The sequence below is a fragment of the Diadema antillarum genome, unplaced genomic scaffold (genome assembly GCF_040938485.1).
Source record: "Diadema antillarum isolate AM-2024a unplaced genomic scaffold, OU_Dant_1.0 seq00002111_RagTag, whole genome shotgun sequence".
Classification (NCBI taxonomy): Eukaryota; Metazoa; Echinodermata; class Echinoidea; order Diadematoida; family Diadematidae; genus Diadema; species Diadema antillarum.
In genome coordinates this window covers 288,013-309,461 of record NW_027272753.1, presented here as the reverse complement: position 1 = coordinate 309,461, position 21,449 = coordinate 288,013, and the positions used below count along the sequence as shown (strand labels likewise).

The window sequence follows — 21,449 nt, the reverse complement described above, 5'->3', positions numbered from 1 at the left end:
ACTATGCGCGATGGGTACGCTAGGCTGCCGAGCTGCAAGTGCAACTCGCTGGGTAGCTAGCTCGCTGGAAGCCCCCGTTGGCCCCCAGTTATGGCGACCGTTATAGCGCCGCTAGCGGCGGTAGGTGAATAGGTCATCGAAATTGAATCGGTCTATAGGTATATTTGTGCAAAATGCCCTTTGTGTGTGTACTCGACAAACCCTGGTTCAATTCTTTTACGGAGGAGTCTGAGCTGCTGGAGCGGGGGGATTAATCAGCAGCAGCAATCAGTGATAGTTCTAGTTTTGTTACCTGTAAATACACGTAGAGTCTGCGATGTAGTTTACAATTTGTTATGAGTGACTAGAATTAATCGCTACAATGGAACTGCCTTGCCAGGTATTCGATCTAGAAGAGGATTTCATTTGCGAATCCTCCGTAGCGGCATATATGGACGAACGAAAAAACAAACTAATTTTGATTGATTCTGTAGCATCATATAATAAGTGTATTTTTTATTATAGGCTATTATGTAGTGAAGATTGAGCAATTTGTCTCGATATACACCTTACCTCGGATAATATTATCCACGCTATTTGCGTATGATGAAAGAGAGTTTGCAATGCAAATCCACGGTACAGCTGCTCAATGTCTTTATCGGAATCATGGTTTGGAAGGAATTTTTTAATCCAACTACTCTCAGAAAAAAACTCCAAAAACCATGGTAAAATTATCATAGAGCACATACTTTGATGTTCATGAATCAACACATGTCAACGTGTATTTCTATGCTTGAAAGAACATGTCCCACAGTGCAAAAACACAATGTGAAACAGAGTGTGAACACATTTTGAACACTGTGTAAAATTCCTTCACATTGATAAATTCGAGCATCAACATTATGAACACATTGTGAATCATCAATTCACAGTGTGAAACAGGAATATTACCATATGAATACATGTACATTGTGATCACACTCCGGGACACTGTGCTCTTTCCAGCGGGCCAGGTTAAAGGGATCGTACAGTTTTGGTTGAGACTTAACTTCAGGTTTTTATCATTTTTCGTGAGATAGTGGGAAACCTCTTCTGAAATATGAAAGAGCATGTAATTCTATGAGGATTTCAACGTTTATTTGATGAAAATTGATTTTGAAACGGGTGAGATATCCAAAATAAGCGATCGTAATTAAGTGTGGGCCTGTTTTACTTTATTTTTTTGGATGTTTCAACTATTCCAAACCCGATTTTCATCAAATAAACTTTGAATTCCTCTTAAAATGGTATGCTCTGTACCATTTTCATAAGTGTTTTCTTGGTATCTCGCAAAAAAGTTAAAGCCCAATTTCCATCTTCACCAATACTGTACCATCCCTTTAATTGCGTTGCACAGCTTAACTGCGTGGTTTTTGAAAAGGACATTGGCTCCTAGTCCTGTAAAATTTCGTCAATATGTGACCAGATAAAGGCAAGCTTTTACGGCATCATATAATTTTACGACCCATCTGTGATGAGGATCCTCACGGCAAGGGTGGTTTATGGCACTGGCTTGTCATAATATCATTAGTTATGATAGATACATGAATCTAAAGTCATTGTCAAGTTGTCACGAGATTTAGTAAATAAAGATAAAACAAAACAACGATATGAAACCTGGAATGGTGTACATGTAAGAGCCACTTTTGTTGCTGTTTTCATTTTAAATCTTTCCCTTGCCTCTGGTATGACTTTCACTTCCTACGATTTTAGGGATGATTTTTTTTTTCACTTTGGGGTAGACTCTACGCAAAAGGTTGATATTTGACATTAATATAAGATGTAAGAACATGTTTGATAACTATGTTCGCATCTCGAATGTTAGTCACTCAAGAAAGTGTCATGTTAGAACCCTGGAGAGCACTCATGAAATTGGTCTCTATTACTGAAATTCTTCCTCGTAGGAGCCACGTGCAGATTGTAGCGTACCTGCTGGAAGCGACGCCCGGGACCCAACCGGGCTGGTCGGCTCTCCACATTGCTAGCCTCCGGGGTAACCTGAACGTCTTGAGGTGCCTACTGAACGGAGACCACGCAAGTGACACGCAGGTAATTTGCATGTGAAAATTAAGTGCAGCTTCCATTTGAACGAGATGGGCATGACGCGACACTTTAAATGCTTCTGCGACAATAATATTGCCCCCGTCATATGTACCTCCAAAGACTGAGGGTTATAGGGTTAAGGTTGCGATAGGGTTTTAGGTATAATTGGATGTGAGCAGGCGCGCCGGAAGCACTTTTGGATTGGGGGGGGGGGGGGGCAAACATTGGAGGGGGCTCAAGATTAGACCATGCATATGTTACACAATATACACATACACACACACACACACACACACACACGCACACACATCTATTATATATATTTATATATATATATATATGGGTCAGAATTTTGAACGATGTACAATTGAGCCAAAACAAGGCAAAATTCAAAAAGTAGGAAATTCATCTAATCATTCATCTTACCTGAAAGAGTATAACTCAAGCTTTAATATGAACCCAATTATACTGGGATTTTCCCAGAGGAACAAGTTTTTATTCACCGCTGAAGTTTACCATGTCCAGAGCAGCGAACGTCCGTGAGGAATAGTACTGCACATGCATTTGAATACCATTTAACATAGTTTCCAAAGATCTGATTCAGTTCAAAATCCTAACGAAATATCTGAAGGGACATGTGTACGTGATTGCAGAATATTAAGCTTGTACTCTTAACCTGTACGTAATGGTAGACAACTGATGATTTAACTAAATTCGTCATTTCTGTGGAAATATTGCTCTTCCGCTAAACACTTTCTTAACTTTACGCGCATTTTACAGAAACTCAATATTTTCACCTCTTATTTCACTATCCCATACTTCAATCCTCACTCCCAAATATTAATATACCTTTTTAAGATGTATCTCATCTGGGCAGTCTCTATAACCCAACAAACATAGCATAGTTTTCATCACGGAGGTTCGCATGTAGCTCACGGACGTTCGGAACAAACAAGATATTGAACAATGCAGCTCTCTTGAGTTGGAAACGCATTCTACTCACAACAAACAGCAATTTCATGTCGAGAACAAACTCCTCTGCAAAATCCTGAATAGATATTACCAATTCTCAATTATATAAGCTTGTTTATCTTCTCATACTGAGGAATCAAAGAAAACAATTTTTCCATCTCTCGTAAATGAACGTGCAAACGTACGTGTAATCTCAGTGACGTAGTCCATCCTTGAGAACGAATATATTTATCAAAATTTCGTTATCATGAAAATAAATATTCAGGTCCTAAACTTTTTATATAAAGTCTACAATGCAAAATTTGCTTTTTATATAACGAACATGATCACAGCTAAAATCATGACAAAGAATTAATATAGAGAAACAACAGAAATGTGCTCCGTTATAGAAATACGAAGTTTAGCTGGGGAGGGCAAGCGAATACGTTAGGAAGAAATCCCTCTGTGTTTGCTCCTTGTGTTACACACTGTTACCGAGGAGAATTTGTGTTATTATATTAGTCAGAAATGATAATAGGTTCGATACTGCGAAGTTTCGTCATAACAAGACACAATAATTCCATATAACTTGGATGGATGTTTGTGACTTCGATATTATACAATACGGTTTGTTATAACAAACCTTTTGTAGCGCGTCATTTCGGAGGCTCGTTATTCATACAGTTTGTCAATACGAAAATTGATAGAGTTCGTATAATTATGAAGCTTTTTTATTCGGTAAATGATAGGAATCTCCGAAGGTTAACCGAAAGGCTTATCTTATTGGAACATGAAAAATTATGTTCGCTTATCCAAATGTGGAGAAACAAGTTAACAACTAAAATCCTCCAATTTCAAAACCTCATAATAACTGTTTTCACCTAAACGAATATCAGGCCCATTCCACTTTTAGAAGAACGGACCTAAAAATAATGATCCTTAATATCTATTTTTCGAAGAACATTTCTAATAACAAACCTCCTAAATTAACTACAATTTTTTTTCCATTTTGGAATAACAAACCTTTGGACATCGGAGTAACGAATCTTTGGAAGAGCGAACGTATCAAAGTGCAACCTTAAACCTATTCTTAATCATTACTTTTTTAACATGTGTTTTCAAAGTAAGCACAAAAGCACAAACAAATTGACGATCTCTCTGTCTCTTAAATGTAAAATGAAAAAAAAAATCTTGGAAAAAATTACAAATGAATATTGCTTTTCATTGATGAGTATAAAACAACACCATGTGATGATAAGCGGAGGATTTGTGTGTTTTCATCAGACAATGATTGTATACTGCATGATTTTTGTTCGCTTGTGACGGCATTTCGATGAATAAAAAACATAAACAAACAAACAAAAACTTCTCCAGAGGAATTTGGTATAAGGGGAGTGCACTGGCAATTCTTTTCTCTGTGTGTTGGAGCTCGATCCCTTCTCTATTTCTCAGTCGTTTTCATTCAACTGCTTCCACGTCCTTTTGAAACTTTTCCGTTTCTTATTCAACACATGCTCATTACAGACTTCTTCCGTCATTATCCTGAATGTGATTGCGTAGCACTTTTCGAATTTGTTTTGGTTTGTTTTATTTTGTTTTTGTTTTCTGTTTGGTCGCAGCATGTTCAGGCTACTGAGGGAATGAGAGAAAATCGTCATGAAGAGAAAAATAAGAATGAATTAAGGCATTTAATATTATGACAATTACAGCGAACGTCCGTTATGGAGACCAAAACTGGATGTGTTCTGTTTGAGACGGCAGCTACCATACTCAAAAGATAAACACTTAGAGCACCTGTCACTAAAAAGTGGCACTGATCCTCTTTCTCCTACTATGTAATCCACTGACTTATTCAACCAACGAACATCCGTGAAAAAAACGTTTTCCGTTTGTTATTACAGGTAAATTGAGTGCTGAACGCTATTCACTTTCGGGTATGAGCGGCTCGGTGATTTGGTAATATTTTCAAGTAACATTAATCTTATGTGCAGTGATATATTTGTAATTGTCAGAAATGTCCTTTCTCGGACAGAACTTCCGTGAGCGAAACTTTCAGAACCTGTAACAGTACAAATTGTCTCCAGAACCTCATTAGAAAGAAATTTAAACGCACAGAAATTACAGATTACGCAAAATTCCATTTTCCTATAACTTAGTTTTAAGTGTTTAGCTGTTTTTTGTATAATTAGAGGGAAAACAAGCGTAAAATTGCGAGTAAATTTTCAATTGTTTGTTCATCATGATCACATAACGCCTTAAAAATTCTGAAACTACTGCTCTAAACTCATTTTCTACTTTGTAAAACTTTATTTGTCGCTATTCGAGCCAAAAGTTTTAAAGAATACAGGACACTTTCGGGACAAGTTATCCCTATCGGAGGGATTGCATACGTCACGGACGTTCTCTGGAATTATCACGGACGTTCGTTCTACTACTAGGGTCATGTTCCAGGACGGATAACTAATCGGCAGAGAGTACCTAGCCTTCCTAACTCTTTCAAAAATTTGAAAATGTATTGTCAATGCAAATTATAAGAAATTTGACATCCTTACAACATATGTATTGCTCAGAAGGGGATCAGGAGGTGAATTTTCAGAGAAAATATTAATTATTTGCTTGGTTTTTGATGAATTGCATGGTCCAAAAACTGCGGACGAAACTCAGTCCGCTCCTAACATGACATGCAGCTCCTCGGCTAGAGAGCCAAAGGTAAAATGCACCTTCGCCATCAAAGCAAGATGGTGTCCCACTCGAAAACGTTTTAATCATCACGGACGTTCTTTTTTTCTTGGAGGTTCGTTTAAAAATATAATTTCGGTTCCTATTTGGCAAAGGATGGACAGAAACTCAAAACAAACATATTATCGTGTTGCTAGATCTTAGTTGATTACGACTCAGAACAATATCACCAATAACGTTTCATGGGCTACGATCTTTATTAGAAAATAGCGGAGGCACGTCCGTGACGAAAACTGAGTGTAATTTTGCATAAAAGAATATTACGTCCCATGTACAGCCAGCAGACGTACAATTTTTGCAGGATATGTTCATTAGGTGGAACACCAAATTTTCGTATACGTTACAGTTGGGACAACAAAGTAGAATTTGCAGCAGCGATAGAAATAAAAGCATCACGGACGTTCGTCTGTTTAGGACTTTGATATTTTAATTGTTCTCTGTAGTTTTATTCGTGCTCATAAAGTTCTTATAATTTTGTGGTACATACCCATGATATGTCAGATCCAGAACATGGTCAGATATTAGATGCCACGTACCATTAAAAATGCACATCATTAGTTTGAAAAACAAAAATTATTGTGAAAATAGCGTTTTTACCGTATTTTTACGCTTTAAGTCCTTGTGAAATGAAAAATATCAGGCAAAAGTCAACCAAACCATATATTTCCTGAAAGGAAATTTACCAATCTTTGAGATGACATGAAAAAATCTGGTTTCTTAGATCATCCTGGCGTGTTCTAAGGGAAAGAATGTCATAAGGTACGAAAATTGACAATTGTACATCGTTCAAAATTCTCACCCATATATATATACACACATATATATATATATATATATATATATATATATATATGTAAAGTGGCGTACGGTGGGTCGAAACATGGGGGGAACCATAAAGTAATTTTAGACGGTCTGTATGCTTGTGCGTGTGTGCGTGAGCAATAATGTGGCTACACTTACATTACGGAATGTGATACATTCAACAACACAGTCATTGAGGAACATTGTAAATTTTCCTTACATGGATTATGGAATGATGGTGTGTGAAACGATCGACAAATTATATCATACTGTCAGCAACATAAGGTGAATGGCATAACAATAAAATGCGAGCGAGCGAGCTTGAAAATTTTGATATTCTACAGTTCCAAAACTGGAGTTTTAATTGCAGCTATATATTTCGCTTTGGAAATAAATGGGGGCGCATCGGGCGCAACTGCTGGCAATTATTGGCAGCAACATTAGGAGAATGGCATAACGATTCAATGCAAGCGAGAGAAGCGAGCAAGCTTGAAAATTTTGACTTTCTACAGTCCCAAAACTGGGGTTTGTAGCTATATCTTTCACTTAGGAAATTAATGGGGCGGCGCATCGGGCGCAACTGCTGGCAATTACTGGCAGCAACATTAGGAGAATGGCATAACGATTCCATGCGAGCGAGCAAAGCGAGCGAGCTTGAGAATTTTGACATTTTACAGTTCAAAAACTCCCGTTTGTAGTTATATATTTCGCTTTGGAAATAAAGGGGGGCATCGGGCGCAACTGCTGGCAATTACTGGCAGCAACGTTAGGAGACTGGCATAACGATTCAATGCGAGCGAGCGAAGCGAGCGAGCTTGAAAATTTTGACATGTTACAGTCCAAACACTCCCGTTTAGTAGCTATTTCTTTCGCTTTGGAAATTAAGGGGGGGGGGCCATCGGGCGCAACTGCTGGCAATTACTGGCAGCAACGTTAGGAGAGTGGCATAACGATTCAATGCGAGCGAGCGAAGCGAGCGAACTTGAAAATTTTGACATGTTACAGTCCCAAAACTCCCGTTTGTAACTATACCTTTCGCTTTGGAAATTAAGGGGGCATCGGGCGCAACTGCTGGCAATTACTGGCAGCAACATTAGGAGAGTGGCATAACGATTCAATGCGAGCGAGCGAAGCGAGCGAGCTTGAAAATTTTGACATTTTACAGTCCCAAAACTCCCGTTTGTAGCTATATTTATCTTTCGCTTTGGAAATTAAGGGGTGGGGGCATCGGGCGCAACTACTGGCAATTACTGTCAGCAACATTAGGAGAATGGCATAACGATTCAATGCGAGCGAGCGAAGCGAGCGAGCTTGAAAATGTTGACATTCTAGAGTCCAACAACTGCCGTCGTAGCTATGTTTTTCGCTTTAGAAATTAAGGGGGAGGCGCACCGGGCTCAACTGCTGGATGCGAGCGAGCGAAGCGAGCGAGCTTGAAAATTTTGACATTTTACAGTCCAAAAGCTGCTTTTTGTAGCCATATTTTTTCCCTTTTATTCATATATATACATATTTATTTTATTTTCTGTTTATTAATTTATTTTTATTATTATTACTGTTTTTTTTTTTTTTTTTTTTTTTTTTTTTGGGGGGGGGGCTTTTTGGGGGGGCAAAAATGCGTTTTGCCCCCCTGCCCCCCCACTTCCGGCGCCTATGGATGTGAGGGTTGGGATTAGCGTTACGGTTGTATTTGTGGTAAGGTCTTATTGTTGGTGTAGCGTGCAGATATTTCATGGGAGCAATTAATTGTCGCAGGAGCAAAATGTCATTGGAAACCCGGATGGAAATAACACAGTGAGAAATAGTGTGTCAAATTAGAACATTTGAAGAATGCGAACACCGTTTTCAATAGTGTGTTCACACTGCGTTTACATAGTTGACTCTATAATCAAACTAAGGTTCAGGGTTCACCAGTGTGTTCACAAAGACAACTACTTGACCACGCTGTGGACGCACTGTGCCATATATAGTGTGTTCGTTCCCGCAGGAATGGTTTATAGGACCCGTTATGACGGCAGCCGGAGAAAATTACCTAAAGTTGATTTGCTGGAATTAGAATTTCCGCCGCCAGGTTTGCACTAATGCAGTCGTAAAAAAAAAAGGAACACCAAACAAATGCACAAAAACTTAATGGTTACATGTCATTGAAATTGGATAGAATCAAAAGAATAGCATTGGCTCTTTAAGATTTAAATTTTACAAAAGGTGCTCATATCATCTCCTGACTATAATATCTCATTGAACTCTGTAGCAAATATCAATTTCAAAGATGGAATATATTCCCCTTCTGTTATTGTCACATAAAATAATTGTTGTATCCTCGTATTAACTTATAGTAAAGATGAACATCAAGGGAATACTCAACGAGATCTTTATGGTTATAGACCTGCAAAATAAATGTCATTTTCCGTGCGTGTCTGTGCTACGTAGAAATCATAAGGAATAACAGGCAGTGAGTGGATCACATTATTCATCTATTTTGTTTTTATATCATTTCATCATTGAGACCAGCATTGTTTACTATGGAGTTCGTGAAATAATGTAATAATTTCAAAACTTTCCTAGTAACGTCCCATGACCACTAGGTACACTCCGACTTTACAACAAGGTCGAGTTGAACCTGGAGAGCGCTGCTCTTAAATTGTTTATCAATATTGATAACTTCTCCTAACGTATATGGATGAAAATCATCATGTTAGTACAAGGTTATGTATGTATTTGTATATGGGAAATATGTACTGAGCAGTGGCAGCAGTAAAGCATGCGATTAAATGGGATGATTTATGAAATCGATGAAAACGTTAAGGAGACACAAATTATTTCCCTAAGGGTGGCGTGTCTCCTCAATGTAGTAATTATATGCCTGTAATGTCTCCCCAAAGCTGAACCCATAGTCACATACTGTGTCTGATGACAAACAAGTGGCGTGTGTGGGCAAGTCGGTCCAAGTACGTCATGTCCGTAACTAGCTCCACGGGCTCTGTCGGTACCAAAACATAACTTTTAAATCTTACATGCCTGCAGACGCCCCAGAAGGTTACGCCCATCATGATAGCTGCAGAGTGCGGACACTTAGAATGTGTTCGTCTGTTGATATCCAGAGGAGCCAACTGTGAAACGTACAATGCCGATGGTTGGACGGCTCTTCACTATGCAGCGGCCAGGTAAAGTCAGACATTTCGATGATAATAATAATAAAAAATAATGATAAATAGCCTTACTTCTCTTGTTTGAAACCATTTCAGGCCTTTGAAGGAAACATGGCATTCTAACCTATTCGAGAATGAACAAGGCCGTAGTGCAGCAATTTAGCAGGGATATGATATGGTTTTCACTATTTTAACTTTGCCCCGTTCCATATTTCACTTTGCCGCGAAGGTCCGTGCCAAAATGAAATTTTCATTCTCTTTTTAATTTAATATCATGTGATATATAATTGATATATTTAAAAAAGAAAATCTGCTGTCATTTTGTTGGTAGTAATCCTGAGGTAAAATTACAAGCCAAAATGTCTTATTTTGGAGCTCTGCCTGTACTCCTGTTTCAGCTGTTGTTTTTATTTCGGTCCACTTTGCCCTGGTCCCGCTACATTATATAGGCCTAATAGTATTTATGGGAATATGTTAACTACTATATGTGTGTCTGTGTCCTTGTAAAGAAACCAGCTGGATGTCGTCCAGTTGTTGTTGGAGACTCATGTTCCCGTGGACATACCGACCAGAAAGGAACAATACACGCCCCTACACCTAGCGGCCCAGAACGGTCACGAGCGCATCTTACGCGTTCTTGCGCAAAGCTCGGCGGATCTGAACAAACAGGTAAGTCTGTTTCCAAAACGGAACGTGTCGCAAACCTTCGTGTGCCTCACGATGATATGCTTACGTTAGTGGGGAAGAGATACTAGGTCCTTGAGCGTGACCACAAAAAAAAAAAAAAAATCATTTTTTTTTATCGATCCCGTTTGATTATACTGTGATCACCTAGATTTCAGTTTGTTTTCTGCGTAATGACAATGATTAAATAAATCAGGTTCTAAAAGCAAGCCTTGATGTTCCTGCACTGTAAAACATCGGTGTTAGATTTAACACCATGGGTGTTAAATCTAACACCGATCAAACTTCAATAGAGGACCACACCCACAGGTGTAGAAAATGCACTGTGATGGTGTTGAAAAGTGTTCACCTGACACTTCGTGGTGTTAATTTGACACTGTACCTGGTGTTATTTTGACACTGTACTGGTGTTAATTCATAAATGACACCACTTGGTGTTGATATGATATTTGTTGGTGTTAATATCAATGGTTTAACACCCGTCCAGCTTCAATAAGAGACCACACCAGCTGGTGTTACTGTGGTGTAAATTTATTTTCACATTTTTTTCAAAAATCTAGTATTTTAATGTAAAATTCTTGATCGTCTTGTTTAAATTAAAAATCAACAAGAAGTGCAATTACTAAAAAACTCTTCAAAAACAGTTTTATATTTGGAAATGACACCCGGAGATGTTAATTTAACGCCATAAAATAATGAGCACCGAAAATTTAACACCAGCTCGGTGTTCACTATCTAACACCGGACTTTTTGCAGTGTGTAAGTCCTAGAACAACTGGATTACGTACTGTGTGTGCGTTTAAGCCCTTATAAAAATATGGTCAATATCCAAGTGTTGATCCCTCTCCTTTTTGTTTTTAGATGTATTTGGGGTTTTCTTTATCTTCCAATAGATGAGTGATACGCTCTGTTCCTAGTCAGGCAACCTGTCGGATCAAAAAGTGTTAATAAAGTAAATCAAACAACCAACGGGGAAGAAGTTCGTTTTATTTTCATTTTCTTATTTTTGACGTTGCTCTTGCACTCAGGACTACAGATTCTAGGAGAACAATACTCTCCCCCCCCCCCCCCAAAAAAAAGTAAAAGAAAAGACAGAAGTATTAAAAAAATAATAGCTACAGGACTCAGTGTATGTTTGATAGAGCGTATGAATCAAAAAACGTGAGAGAGGCCAGCAATAATGTCCTGTCTATAGTAACCAACAGAAACCACCAGAAACTGTAAAAGTAGGGCCTACTTCCGACGACTCATAATTGTTTTGCGAAGATTTCTCCTTATATCGCAGACTAAACTTGGTCTGACCGCGCTCCGGATTGCTGCGGAGAACAGACGTGAGGAGGCGGTTCGGTTTTTGGCGGGAACTGAGGCTAAGCATGACGTGAGAGACGTGAAAGGGTTTAATCCACTCCATTACGCAGCATTTAGGTTTGTTTTCATTCAAAATCAATGTGAATAAAGAAAAAAAAAGGTTTTACATCTTTCCTCTCTACAACTCATGCAAAGTCTACAAAGTTTCGAGTGTGCAATGATTAATTGTCACTCTGTCTACATGTATATTTGTTACATTTGTTAGGGAATAAAAAGGAACCAGTATATATATTAAGCTAAGCTGTCATTTACTGCTTCCCGGGCGGCGACGCTACCACGGGGCCCAAGTTGCCGGCAGTGACATGATGAACTTGGAGCAAATACCCAGATTCTGAAATTCCGACATTGTCATGATAACAGTCTTAGGCAGACAGGGCTTATTGAGTGAAAGCAAGAGAAGATCAATGTAGAGAGGTAAACATATTAGAAAAGGAACCAGATGTTCCTTTTCCGATATGTTTACTGAAGCGTAGGTCAGTAATTGCAATCTCACAAATTAATTTGTACAAAGGGTGACATGTTGTTAAAAAAAAGAAACGTTAACGCACATATTCACCCTTCTGCACCAATATCCCCTTCTTTTCAAGGATTCCAATACTTCGCAGTATGTAGCCTTTGCTGTCAATCTTATATATACTATAAGACGTATTCTGATAGAGATTTAGTAATGTCTACTGCACTTTAGTGATTTCACTACGACAAAGACAATGTTGTACCGTCAGTTCCTTCGCCAATTCTTTAAAGTGTCTGACCTTTATCAAAAGAAACTATCTAAAGATGTGATTAAAGAAATAGGTTAATGAAAACAAATGTCTGTTGCTGCTGGGTAATACAAAAAGATCAAAGTACACATGCAAACAAGGACATGCTGCTTAGAAAACCTCCCGAAGGTCCTTCATCTACCTGACTGCAGATGATATCTATGAGTTTGTTGACATGTTAATTTCTCTCTCCCTTCCTTCATCTGAAAAAAGAACATTAGGTCTAGTACAAGGCTTTACGGCCAAAATACGTCTTACGAAATAATAGGCCTGAAGTTTTGTTGTCGTAACAAGGGCACATTGAAGGAGGAAATTATTATAATGAATATTTTTTTTTAATGTTTGCTACATTGCAGAAATATGGCGCCTATTGTGCAATATCTCATAAAGATGAAAAGGGCAAAAGTGGATGCTCCCAACAAGGAGGGCGTCACACCTCTCCACCTCACAGCGCAAGAAGGACATCGTGACGTCATGGAAATTCTCCTGAACGCTGGCGCTGATCCTGACAGCCAGGTATGCGCACATTGATAGCTCTCCTGTGTTGAAGCGCAGGGTTACCGAAGAAACAGACAATGTATTGGTTCATGTAAAGTCATTTAAAGATGAATGAACTGTCTGTAACTGACACAACCATAGCCATCAGGTATTAAAAAAGAAACAAACAATAATAATCAAACATTATAAAATACAAACAATAATCTAGTAATACTTTTACATACACTTGGACTCACGTTACTGTAATAAGAAATGTGAAATTAACTGTAAAGTCACTTGAGTGTGCATGCGCGAGCGTGCGTGTTTTTTTTTTTTGTTCGTTTGTTTATTTTTTGTCAATACCTATTCATTTCGGCGGGAACTGTACATCTTATCAGTATTACTTGTTTGTGTCTCTTCGCAGACATTCAAAGGACACACTCCTGTAATGCAGGCATGCTGGGCGGGTCATCTCGAATGTGTGAAACTTCTACACACCAAGGGTGCAGAGCTTGGTGAAACGGACAACGACGGATGCACGCCAATCCATTTCGCAACAGTCAGGTGGGCTACGACTCGAACATGTAAAAAGAAAATACATCTTCATCATAGCAGTTCACACATGTTCAATGATGATGATATGAGTATACATATATATATATATATATATATATATATATATGTTTATATATATATATATATATGTATAATATAATATTATATCATAAAGTTATTAAGGGCACTGATTAAAAGCACTGATTATGATATGATATGATATGATATGATATTATATGATATTATATTATATTATATTATATTATATCATATTATATTATATTTGATTATTGTATTATATTCATTTGGATCATTGTTTGGCTAAGGACGTAGCAACGGTCCGATACGTCGATTTACTATCATTCTGTAATTAAGTTTCTATCGTTTACTTCGTATATGGAAGCTAATAACAAGCTGCTCCTATTGGGTTTGATGAATGTTGTAGTTATTTTCCACCAGCAGGTATTATCACAGCTCAGTTACTTCCAGCATTCTTAAAAAAAAAAAAAAAAAAAAAAACGTGTATCACAATGCTTTATGTATTCCCTGCTTGCAGTTTCAAATCATATTCAGTGCTCTTATTTTATCTTTTTGTATTGATTGTTCTTAACTTTTAATTCACACCACCGAACAAAATGTTTGACGAGATTCTCTTTAAATCGGATGACACCTTCAATTGCAAATTTATTATGTTCCAATTATTGCATTTCGGAAAAAATGTATCTGATGTGTTTGCTACGCGTATTTACGAGAATTACCTGCAGAACGGGTACAATAGTGAAACGTATGGTATTGCCACTAATAAAACCTGCACGAATCTTCTTGAATATTACGTTTAAGTTGTGAGTCATCTTTTCAGCTGAAACAATTCGGCATAAGGCCTATCGTACTGAACACTTTATAATCGTGGGGGGGGGGGGAATCGTTATTTGAAGTGGAATAGAATTCACTTTAAAAACGGAATCATTATAAACCAACACGACTATGCATAGCAAATTAAGATAAATTTAGACTTATGTCTAAACATATTTCTAATTTTGCTTTGTCATAGCAAACAACTGAACATTGTGAAGTACCTGCTGGATAGTGGCGTAGATGTTAACGCCGCCCAATGTGAAGGATACACTGCTCTGCACTTTGCAGCTGATGGGGGTGACGAAGACATTATCGAGACACTCCTGAAACATCCTTCTACAGACATGAACAGAAAGGTGAGAATGATAATTACTACAGTATTTTTCATCAGATATCAGTAGAAATCACACGTGAACAAGCCTTTTTATTAATATTTTTAGATTTAGGGAATTTATATCAAGAAATCTTGCGGAATGTGTTCAATTAAAGTTTGGAGTTTAAAAAAAATATAAAATATAACATTATTCTTTATTGGCTTCATAAAAGCACACATTAGATACGTACAAGCAGATTTTTCAGAAAATGCAGATACACATATTTTACAAACGTATTATAGAAATCCACAAAAAATACAGACAGTTGCAGTATTTGATTACATAACATATCATAAACATGTATAATGACTCCGAAATTTATTATAGGTCACGAAGTGAAAAAAGAAATGGAAACAAGAAAGAAATGAGAGGAAAATGTTTGAACTACATGAGTAGTTTTTGATTGGGATGAACATGAAAAGCAAATGGCGCCTTTGACGGATGATGGTGAAACTGAGGTGCATTGTCTGGTGTTGGTTAACGCTATTCTACCTCTGAACATTTCTCTTATCTAGAACCACGACGGACTGACAGCCTTCCAAATCGCGCAACAAAAACAGCACCGTGAGGAACACGAGGATGACCGCGTCGTCGACGACAAAATGGAGGCTGAGACCCAGGCAGCGATCGCCACTGATAACATTGGCCTTACTAATGACGAAAATAGAGACGTTACGCTTCATCCAGTAGACACTACCGGGGAAATACAGGAGGATTCCGAAACTGACATCGCAGAGTATGCATTTTTTAAATGTTTATACAATGTATCTTATTGTATATGATATAATATGATATAATGATATATTACGTTTCATAAAAATGTGCATATTTTACATAAAACCTGTATGCCTAAAACAGACAGAGATCTCTTATCATGGACAACGATTATTAAGTCTTACTTGACTGAAAGTAAAATCAGGCATATCAACATATTTTATGTTGCATTATAGCATAAACGTAACTTAATTGCATTTTTCACGCTGCTGTCAATTGAGAGATTTGACTTTATAGAAAATTAACATAATTCAGAAATAGATATTGACGGCTTTATTTCGACGGTTCATAAAAAGGAGGAAGAAGTAAAGATACAACCCAAAAATACAGTGCATTCACTCATATTCATTCCTGTCTGGTGTCACTGGTGGGCAGCTTTCTAGCTGACGCCATGCTGCTCGAGACGTACGCCAAGCCATCTGACGCCGCTGATGCCGGCATAGTGACGGACGACGTGGCTATGACGACGCACGAGAAAAGAACTTTGGTCGGTAATGACGTACTTAATGACGACCAGGTTGGAATCAACATGGAGGTCGATGAGAGCGTCGAGGGGAATGATGAGCCTCCGACGACGGAAAGAATGGACATTCAACACGACCACGACAGACAGATTCATGAGGTTGACGATAACATGTGAGTCAAGTTGTCGGTTTTCTATCGTGACTCAAACAAAGGCTTGTTGAATGTTGCAAACAAATAAATAAACCTTTTTTTGTATTGTATACCAAGGAAATTTTTATAATTTTGTCTATCGGGACTCAAACTCTTGTATATTTGAATGTTGCGAAAAGCATAATCCTTGCTTTAATTTGCATATCAAGGCAATAGTACTAGTTAATCTAAATTTCTTTTTTTTCCTCAATCTTCAGCGCACAAGATTTCGAATGATGTTCATCGGCGAATATCGACAACACATGTTTATATTGTTACCGTATGTCATTCAAAATATTTTTACCTTACAAGTATCATCGAATTCTTATTCTTATCTATTTATTTCATTTACGATATAATTTATTTTCTTATTTCTATTTTGTATTCGTTTTTTTACTTCTTTTACGGGTTTTTGCTTCGTATAAAGATAGCTTCTTGTTGACGAAGAGCATTTGATTTTCGTTTCTTCTGTCCACGAAGAATGATATCAAGTAGTTCTCTGGTGACAAAGCTGTCCGTTGTTCGTCGGCGCATCTCAGCATTTATGGCGAAGAGGAATTTGCTGTCTTTCGATAACGCGGTTGTGGTTCTTACTCTTTATTTTGTTATTCTAAATGAAGTATTTCAGTATGCTACTTCACCATGTATATTTTTGTTTCATGTATAGGTATATTGCGAGTCACGACAATGCGAATCTAGGTTCTGTTAATGAACCTCTTCATGAGGAGAAAACAGAGCAAGAATTCGAGGAGGCGTCTGAAAAGGAAGATGTGAAGAATGATATCGATGTCGTTGATCAGGGTGGAACTTCTTATATCACCCACGAACTCGATGCTGACAAATTCCATGCACCAACCTCGACTGAAGAAAATGAGGAAAAAGAACAGCATTTTGAGGAAGAAATCGCAGGATATCCTCGAGATACGTAAGCACATGCTTTTGTGTCTTTCATAAAAAACGACGGAAACCTATACGTAACACATAGTGATTTGCATTACCCACACACACACACGCACATACATATTATTATGGGTAATTACCCCGGACCCTTTCCCTGGCCCTAATCCTAATCTTAATCCTAATCCTAATCCTAATCCTGAACCTAGTCCTAACCTTAACCCAAACTCCTAACCCTAAACCTAACCCTAATCTTTACTCTAACCTTACCACTAACCAGTATAGAGCCGGGGGGAGGGTTGCCTTCCGGGGGTAATTGCCCGGATACGACATGATACGTTTACCCATTTATTAAAACTGATAGAGAAAGTATACGAATACACGCACACACACACACACACATTTTGTTCACCCATTTCTTAAAATTCTCTTAACCCGTTGAGGACGAGTCCCGAGTATACTCGGGCAGGTGTCTATGGGAAATGTGCGTTGTAGCAAAATCAAACTGTCCTCAACGGGTTAATATCTATTCAAACGACAGATTTTCAACGAGTACACCGACTTCGGAAAGGCCTCCAAAGCCCCCACGAGACTTTCAGGAGGAATCTGCCGTGGATGACGAGGTGGTAGTAGCTGGTGACGAGAAAGCAGTCGATGTCGATGATGACAACGTAGTCATCGAGGAGGCGGCAGCGTACGATGATGCTGAAAAGGCGCTTACTATTGACTACGATGCCCGATATGCTGCAATCGCGAGAACTCCGGCCAAGACTGTCTTTGATGCAGAGCAACGTATCATTGAAGACACCATAGGGAACTCCGACGAAGTGTAAGTAAATGATGTCAGAAGCCGCTAAGTCTTTTAATTGATTTTGGATATATTACATGGAGGAAGTCAGTCGGGGAGAACGTTGGGATTTTTTTTTTTTGCAGGCATTGGACATGAAATAGGAGAGTAAAATGACAAGTTCATCTTCATTGGCATGAGAAGTGAGTGAATGGAGAAAAATCAGTATAAAACATCATGACTAATTAATTTCCATTCATTTCAGTACAATTCAATTCAATTCAGTTCGATTCAATTTAATTCAATTCAGTTTTTATTTTACTATCCAGCTTGGAGTGAAACAAAATATAATGTAATATAAAGCATACACAACGCGAACAAATTGTTGGATTAATTTCAATCAAGGAAAAAAGAAATTCAAAGTAATACAATGATCACTGACAGCTTGCCGAAAATCAGACAATCCGTTCACAGGTTTGATTTTTTAAGATTTCTGTGCTGTTACTGCTGGATGAGAAGACAGTGATGTCACGTGCGTAGAAACTATATAATAAAAAGAGTAGTAAAAACACTATTCTGAAAAAAAAAATAAACACATTCCCTCAACTTGTTACTGACATAATGTTAAGAATAATATTATTCCCAATGCCCTCCTTTTATTATGCGAGAAAAGAAAAGGGTTTGTCATGAAAATCTAAGAACAGCATGGTGCTTTTGTGTCTACAATAATAAGGGGAAAATGATACGGATTATCTGTTATTCATAATTATGTAATGTTATGCCTTACTGCTTTAATGTTTTATTTTTCTCTCCTCAGACAACTGCAAAATGAGACTTCCTCAAAAGAAACCTGGGAAGCTTCAAGAACCGATGAACCACAATACGATGATCGACACGAATTACACATGGGAAACGTCGACCACGGGACGAGCGGCAGTTTCGATGACAACCGTGGGCATTCTGAAGATACCTTGAACGACTATGGAGAACAGAAAGGAGTCATCGACACCAAGGCCCGTTATGCTGCACTTGCCCGTTTGCCAGGGCACGGAAGGCAAAAAGACGAGGGTGACTCGGTGCCCGAAAGGCAAAAACATGAGGGCTCCTCGGTACCCGACATCGTAGACGGCTTCCTCGAAAAGTAAGCAGGGAAATTTCAAGTTTGAATACGAAAGAAAAAAGATACATTCCCTCAACTTGTTAGTGACATAAGGATGACATTGACGATTAAAAAAAAAAAAATATTCATATCGTTCTATGTGTGTGATGTCACATATTGTAGCTTCTCATCCAGCAATAGCGGCAATGAAACTTAACAAATTCAAGTCTTCTGAACAGATTGTCAGATTTGCCTCAAACTTTCACTTATGTGTTCTACACAGTACTAATATTGCCGCATTCACACAATCCGCATGTATAGCAAGGTGGACTTACCCTTTTAGCACTTTCTGATATTTCAGGAATCGGTGATAGTTCCCGTCCTGTGGGTCGAAACTACGGGTTACTTGTTAAATGACGTAATAGTGTCTATATGATCATATTTATAAAATATTAAAGAAATTTATGAATACTACATAGAGACGACATGATCTAAGAATGACTTGCGCCTCGAGCATGTAGGTCATGTGGAATTTTCGCATAAAGTATCCTGTATCATTATATATTATTAGTCGTATTAGTATTATTATCATCATCATCATTATCATCATCATCATAATCATTATATGAGGAAGAAGACGTATAGCAAAATCTTAGGCAGAATATTTCCGTGAATTTATCTACTTGTCATACAGCTATAGGCGCCGCAAAACCGAAGGGGGAGGATGGGGAGGGTTGGTCGGGGAAATCTTAGAACAGCATGGTGCCTAGATTTTGTGTCCACAATTATAAGGGCAAAATGATATGGATTTGGCTCTATTCAAAGTTACCTGATAGTTTACCCGTAAGTGTACTGCTTTTATCCTCAGACAACTGTCAAACGAGACTTCTTCAAAAGAAACCTTGGAAACTTCAAGAACCGATGAACCACAATACGATGATCGACACGAATTACACATGGAAAGCGTCGACCACGGGACGAACGACAGTTTCGATGACAACCGTTGGCGCTCTGAAGATATCTTGAACGACTATGGAGAACAGAGCGGAGCCATCGACACCGAGGCCCGTTATGCTGCACTTGCCCGTTTGCCCGGACACGGAAGGCGAAAACACGAGGGTGACTCGGTGCCCGACATTGTAGACGACTCCTTCGAAACGTAAGCAGGAAAACTTTACGACGTGTGAATACGATCGATTGGGAGAGAGGCCACTGGTATACATCGCAGTAAACACTACGAGAGTGAATGATATAATTTATTTGAGATAATCATGCATTCAAAATAATTGGATTGAAGGGCATTATAAGTGGTTCAAGTAAAAAACAAACAAAACAAAACATAAAAGACTAAAGTGCATGGTCCTACATGATCCCATTGTCTCCGATGTTGTTTGAAAATCAGCCTCTAGAAATAGATTGCTGTTGAAAGCGACTTCTGTGTGCCGCATTGATTCCCTTTGCACACAGGTCTTCGTGTGAAATTTGTGCACATTTTGACACTCATAACACAGAAGGGGTTAGATATCAAAAATAATGAGAAGTGCATAATTGACTGGAATAACAGTGCTCACTTTTACCGAAGATTAAAATGTTGGAATAAAACATTTCACTAACGATTTACGAGCATCATGGTGTTATTACAACCATTATTATTTTGCAATGATAGTGATCACGTAATTTTAAAAACTTGTGTATAATGCCTTAACGTTTCTTCATACATTTGAATATCACTTTATCATTCGAATTGAACCCCCAAATTGCGAAACCATGTCTCAGTGAATTAACTATTATCATTAACGTTGGTATTCATACATCCATGTACACATTATGCATAATGTAGTTGTATGATACGCTTATTTCTGCATTATTATTCCTCCAGTACTGAAAAAAAAAATAACGAGAGAGTCACTAATCAGTGTGGTCGTTTAAAAACTGCTTTGAACACCCCCCCCCCCAAAAAAAAATCCGATTTTTGAGCGGTTCTCCGTATACTCATTAACATTTCTCTCTCTAGACCTATATTCTAATAAAGAACAACATGGGGAAATTGATATTCAATCAACTTCGAACTACGTTGTCAATTTAGTCTGACCACATTTTAGAACGAATTAAAAATTGTTAATGATTAGGCCACACTATCGATTGATGATAAATGTCCTGAAATCTTATCTGAATCCACACACTACAATTTGATTTTTTAAAAGAATTCTTTGTGTCCACGAATAAACAAGAAATGCCCTTTTACAACGGAGGACGGATGATAATTCTTTCTTTATTCCTTTTCCCTCGAAGATGTCCCACCGACATGGTGGCTGAAGTCGGACCACCGAAACCTCCTCGGGGCAAGTCGGTGGACGAGGATGTGAACGATGTCCCTCCTGTCCTCGAACGCGGGACGATGGAAGTTGACAGTGAGAGTGAAGTTGACATAGACGAGGACGTCAACGATGGGATGGGAGAGCA

General features: G+C 38.2%; 1 protein-coding gene across 1 annotated transcript; it reads left to right on the top strand.

Moving 5' to 3' along the window:
• The first annotated feature begins 843 nt into the window (after nt 1–843).
• LOC139713968 (uncharacterized) lies at nt 844–20,210 on the top strand. Its single transcript, XM_071625695.1, has 13 exons — nt 844–2,067; nt 9,577–9,716; nt 10,211–10,370; nt 11,671–11,810; nt 12,871–13,030; nt 13,416–13,555; nt 14,598–14,757; nt 15,291–15,511; nt 15,925–16,185; nt 16,871–17,128; nt 17,642–17,929; nt 18,705–19,028; nt 19,855–20,210. Exons 1-13 carry the CDS (start codon nt 1,822–1,824, stop codon nt 20,147–20,149), a joined length of 2,793 nt encoding a protein of 930 aa, XP_071481796.1. The 5' UTR covers nt 844–1,821; the 3' UTR covers nt 20,150–20,210.
• Nucleotides 20,211–21,449: the final 1,239 nt, after the last annotated feature.

What these genes read in the sequence shown, in the direction of transcription:
- LOC139713968 (XM_071625695.1), top strand. Translation starts at nt 1,822, where the DNA reads ATGTTCGCATCTCGAATGTTAGTCACTCAAGAAAGTGTCATGTTAGAA. An exon ending in ATCCATTTCGCAACAGTCAG is followed by an intron (nt 13,556 to 14,597) that starts GTGGGCTACGAC and finishes GCTTTGTCATAG; the next exon opens with CAAACAACTGAACATTGTGA. An exon ending in GTAGACGGCTTCCTCGAAAA is followed by an intron (nt 19,029 to 19,854) that starts GTAAGCAGGGAA and finishes TTTTATCCTCAG; the next exon opens with ACAACTGTCAAACGAGACTT.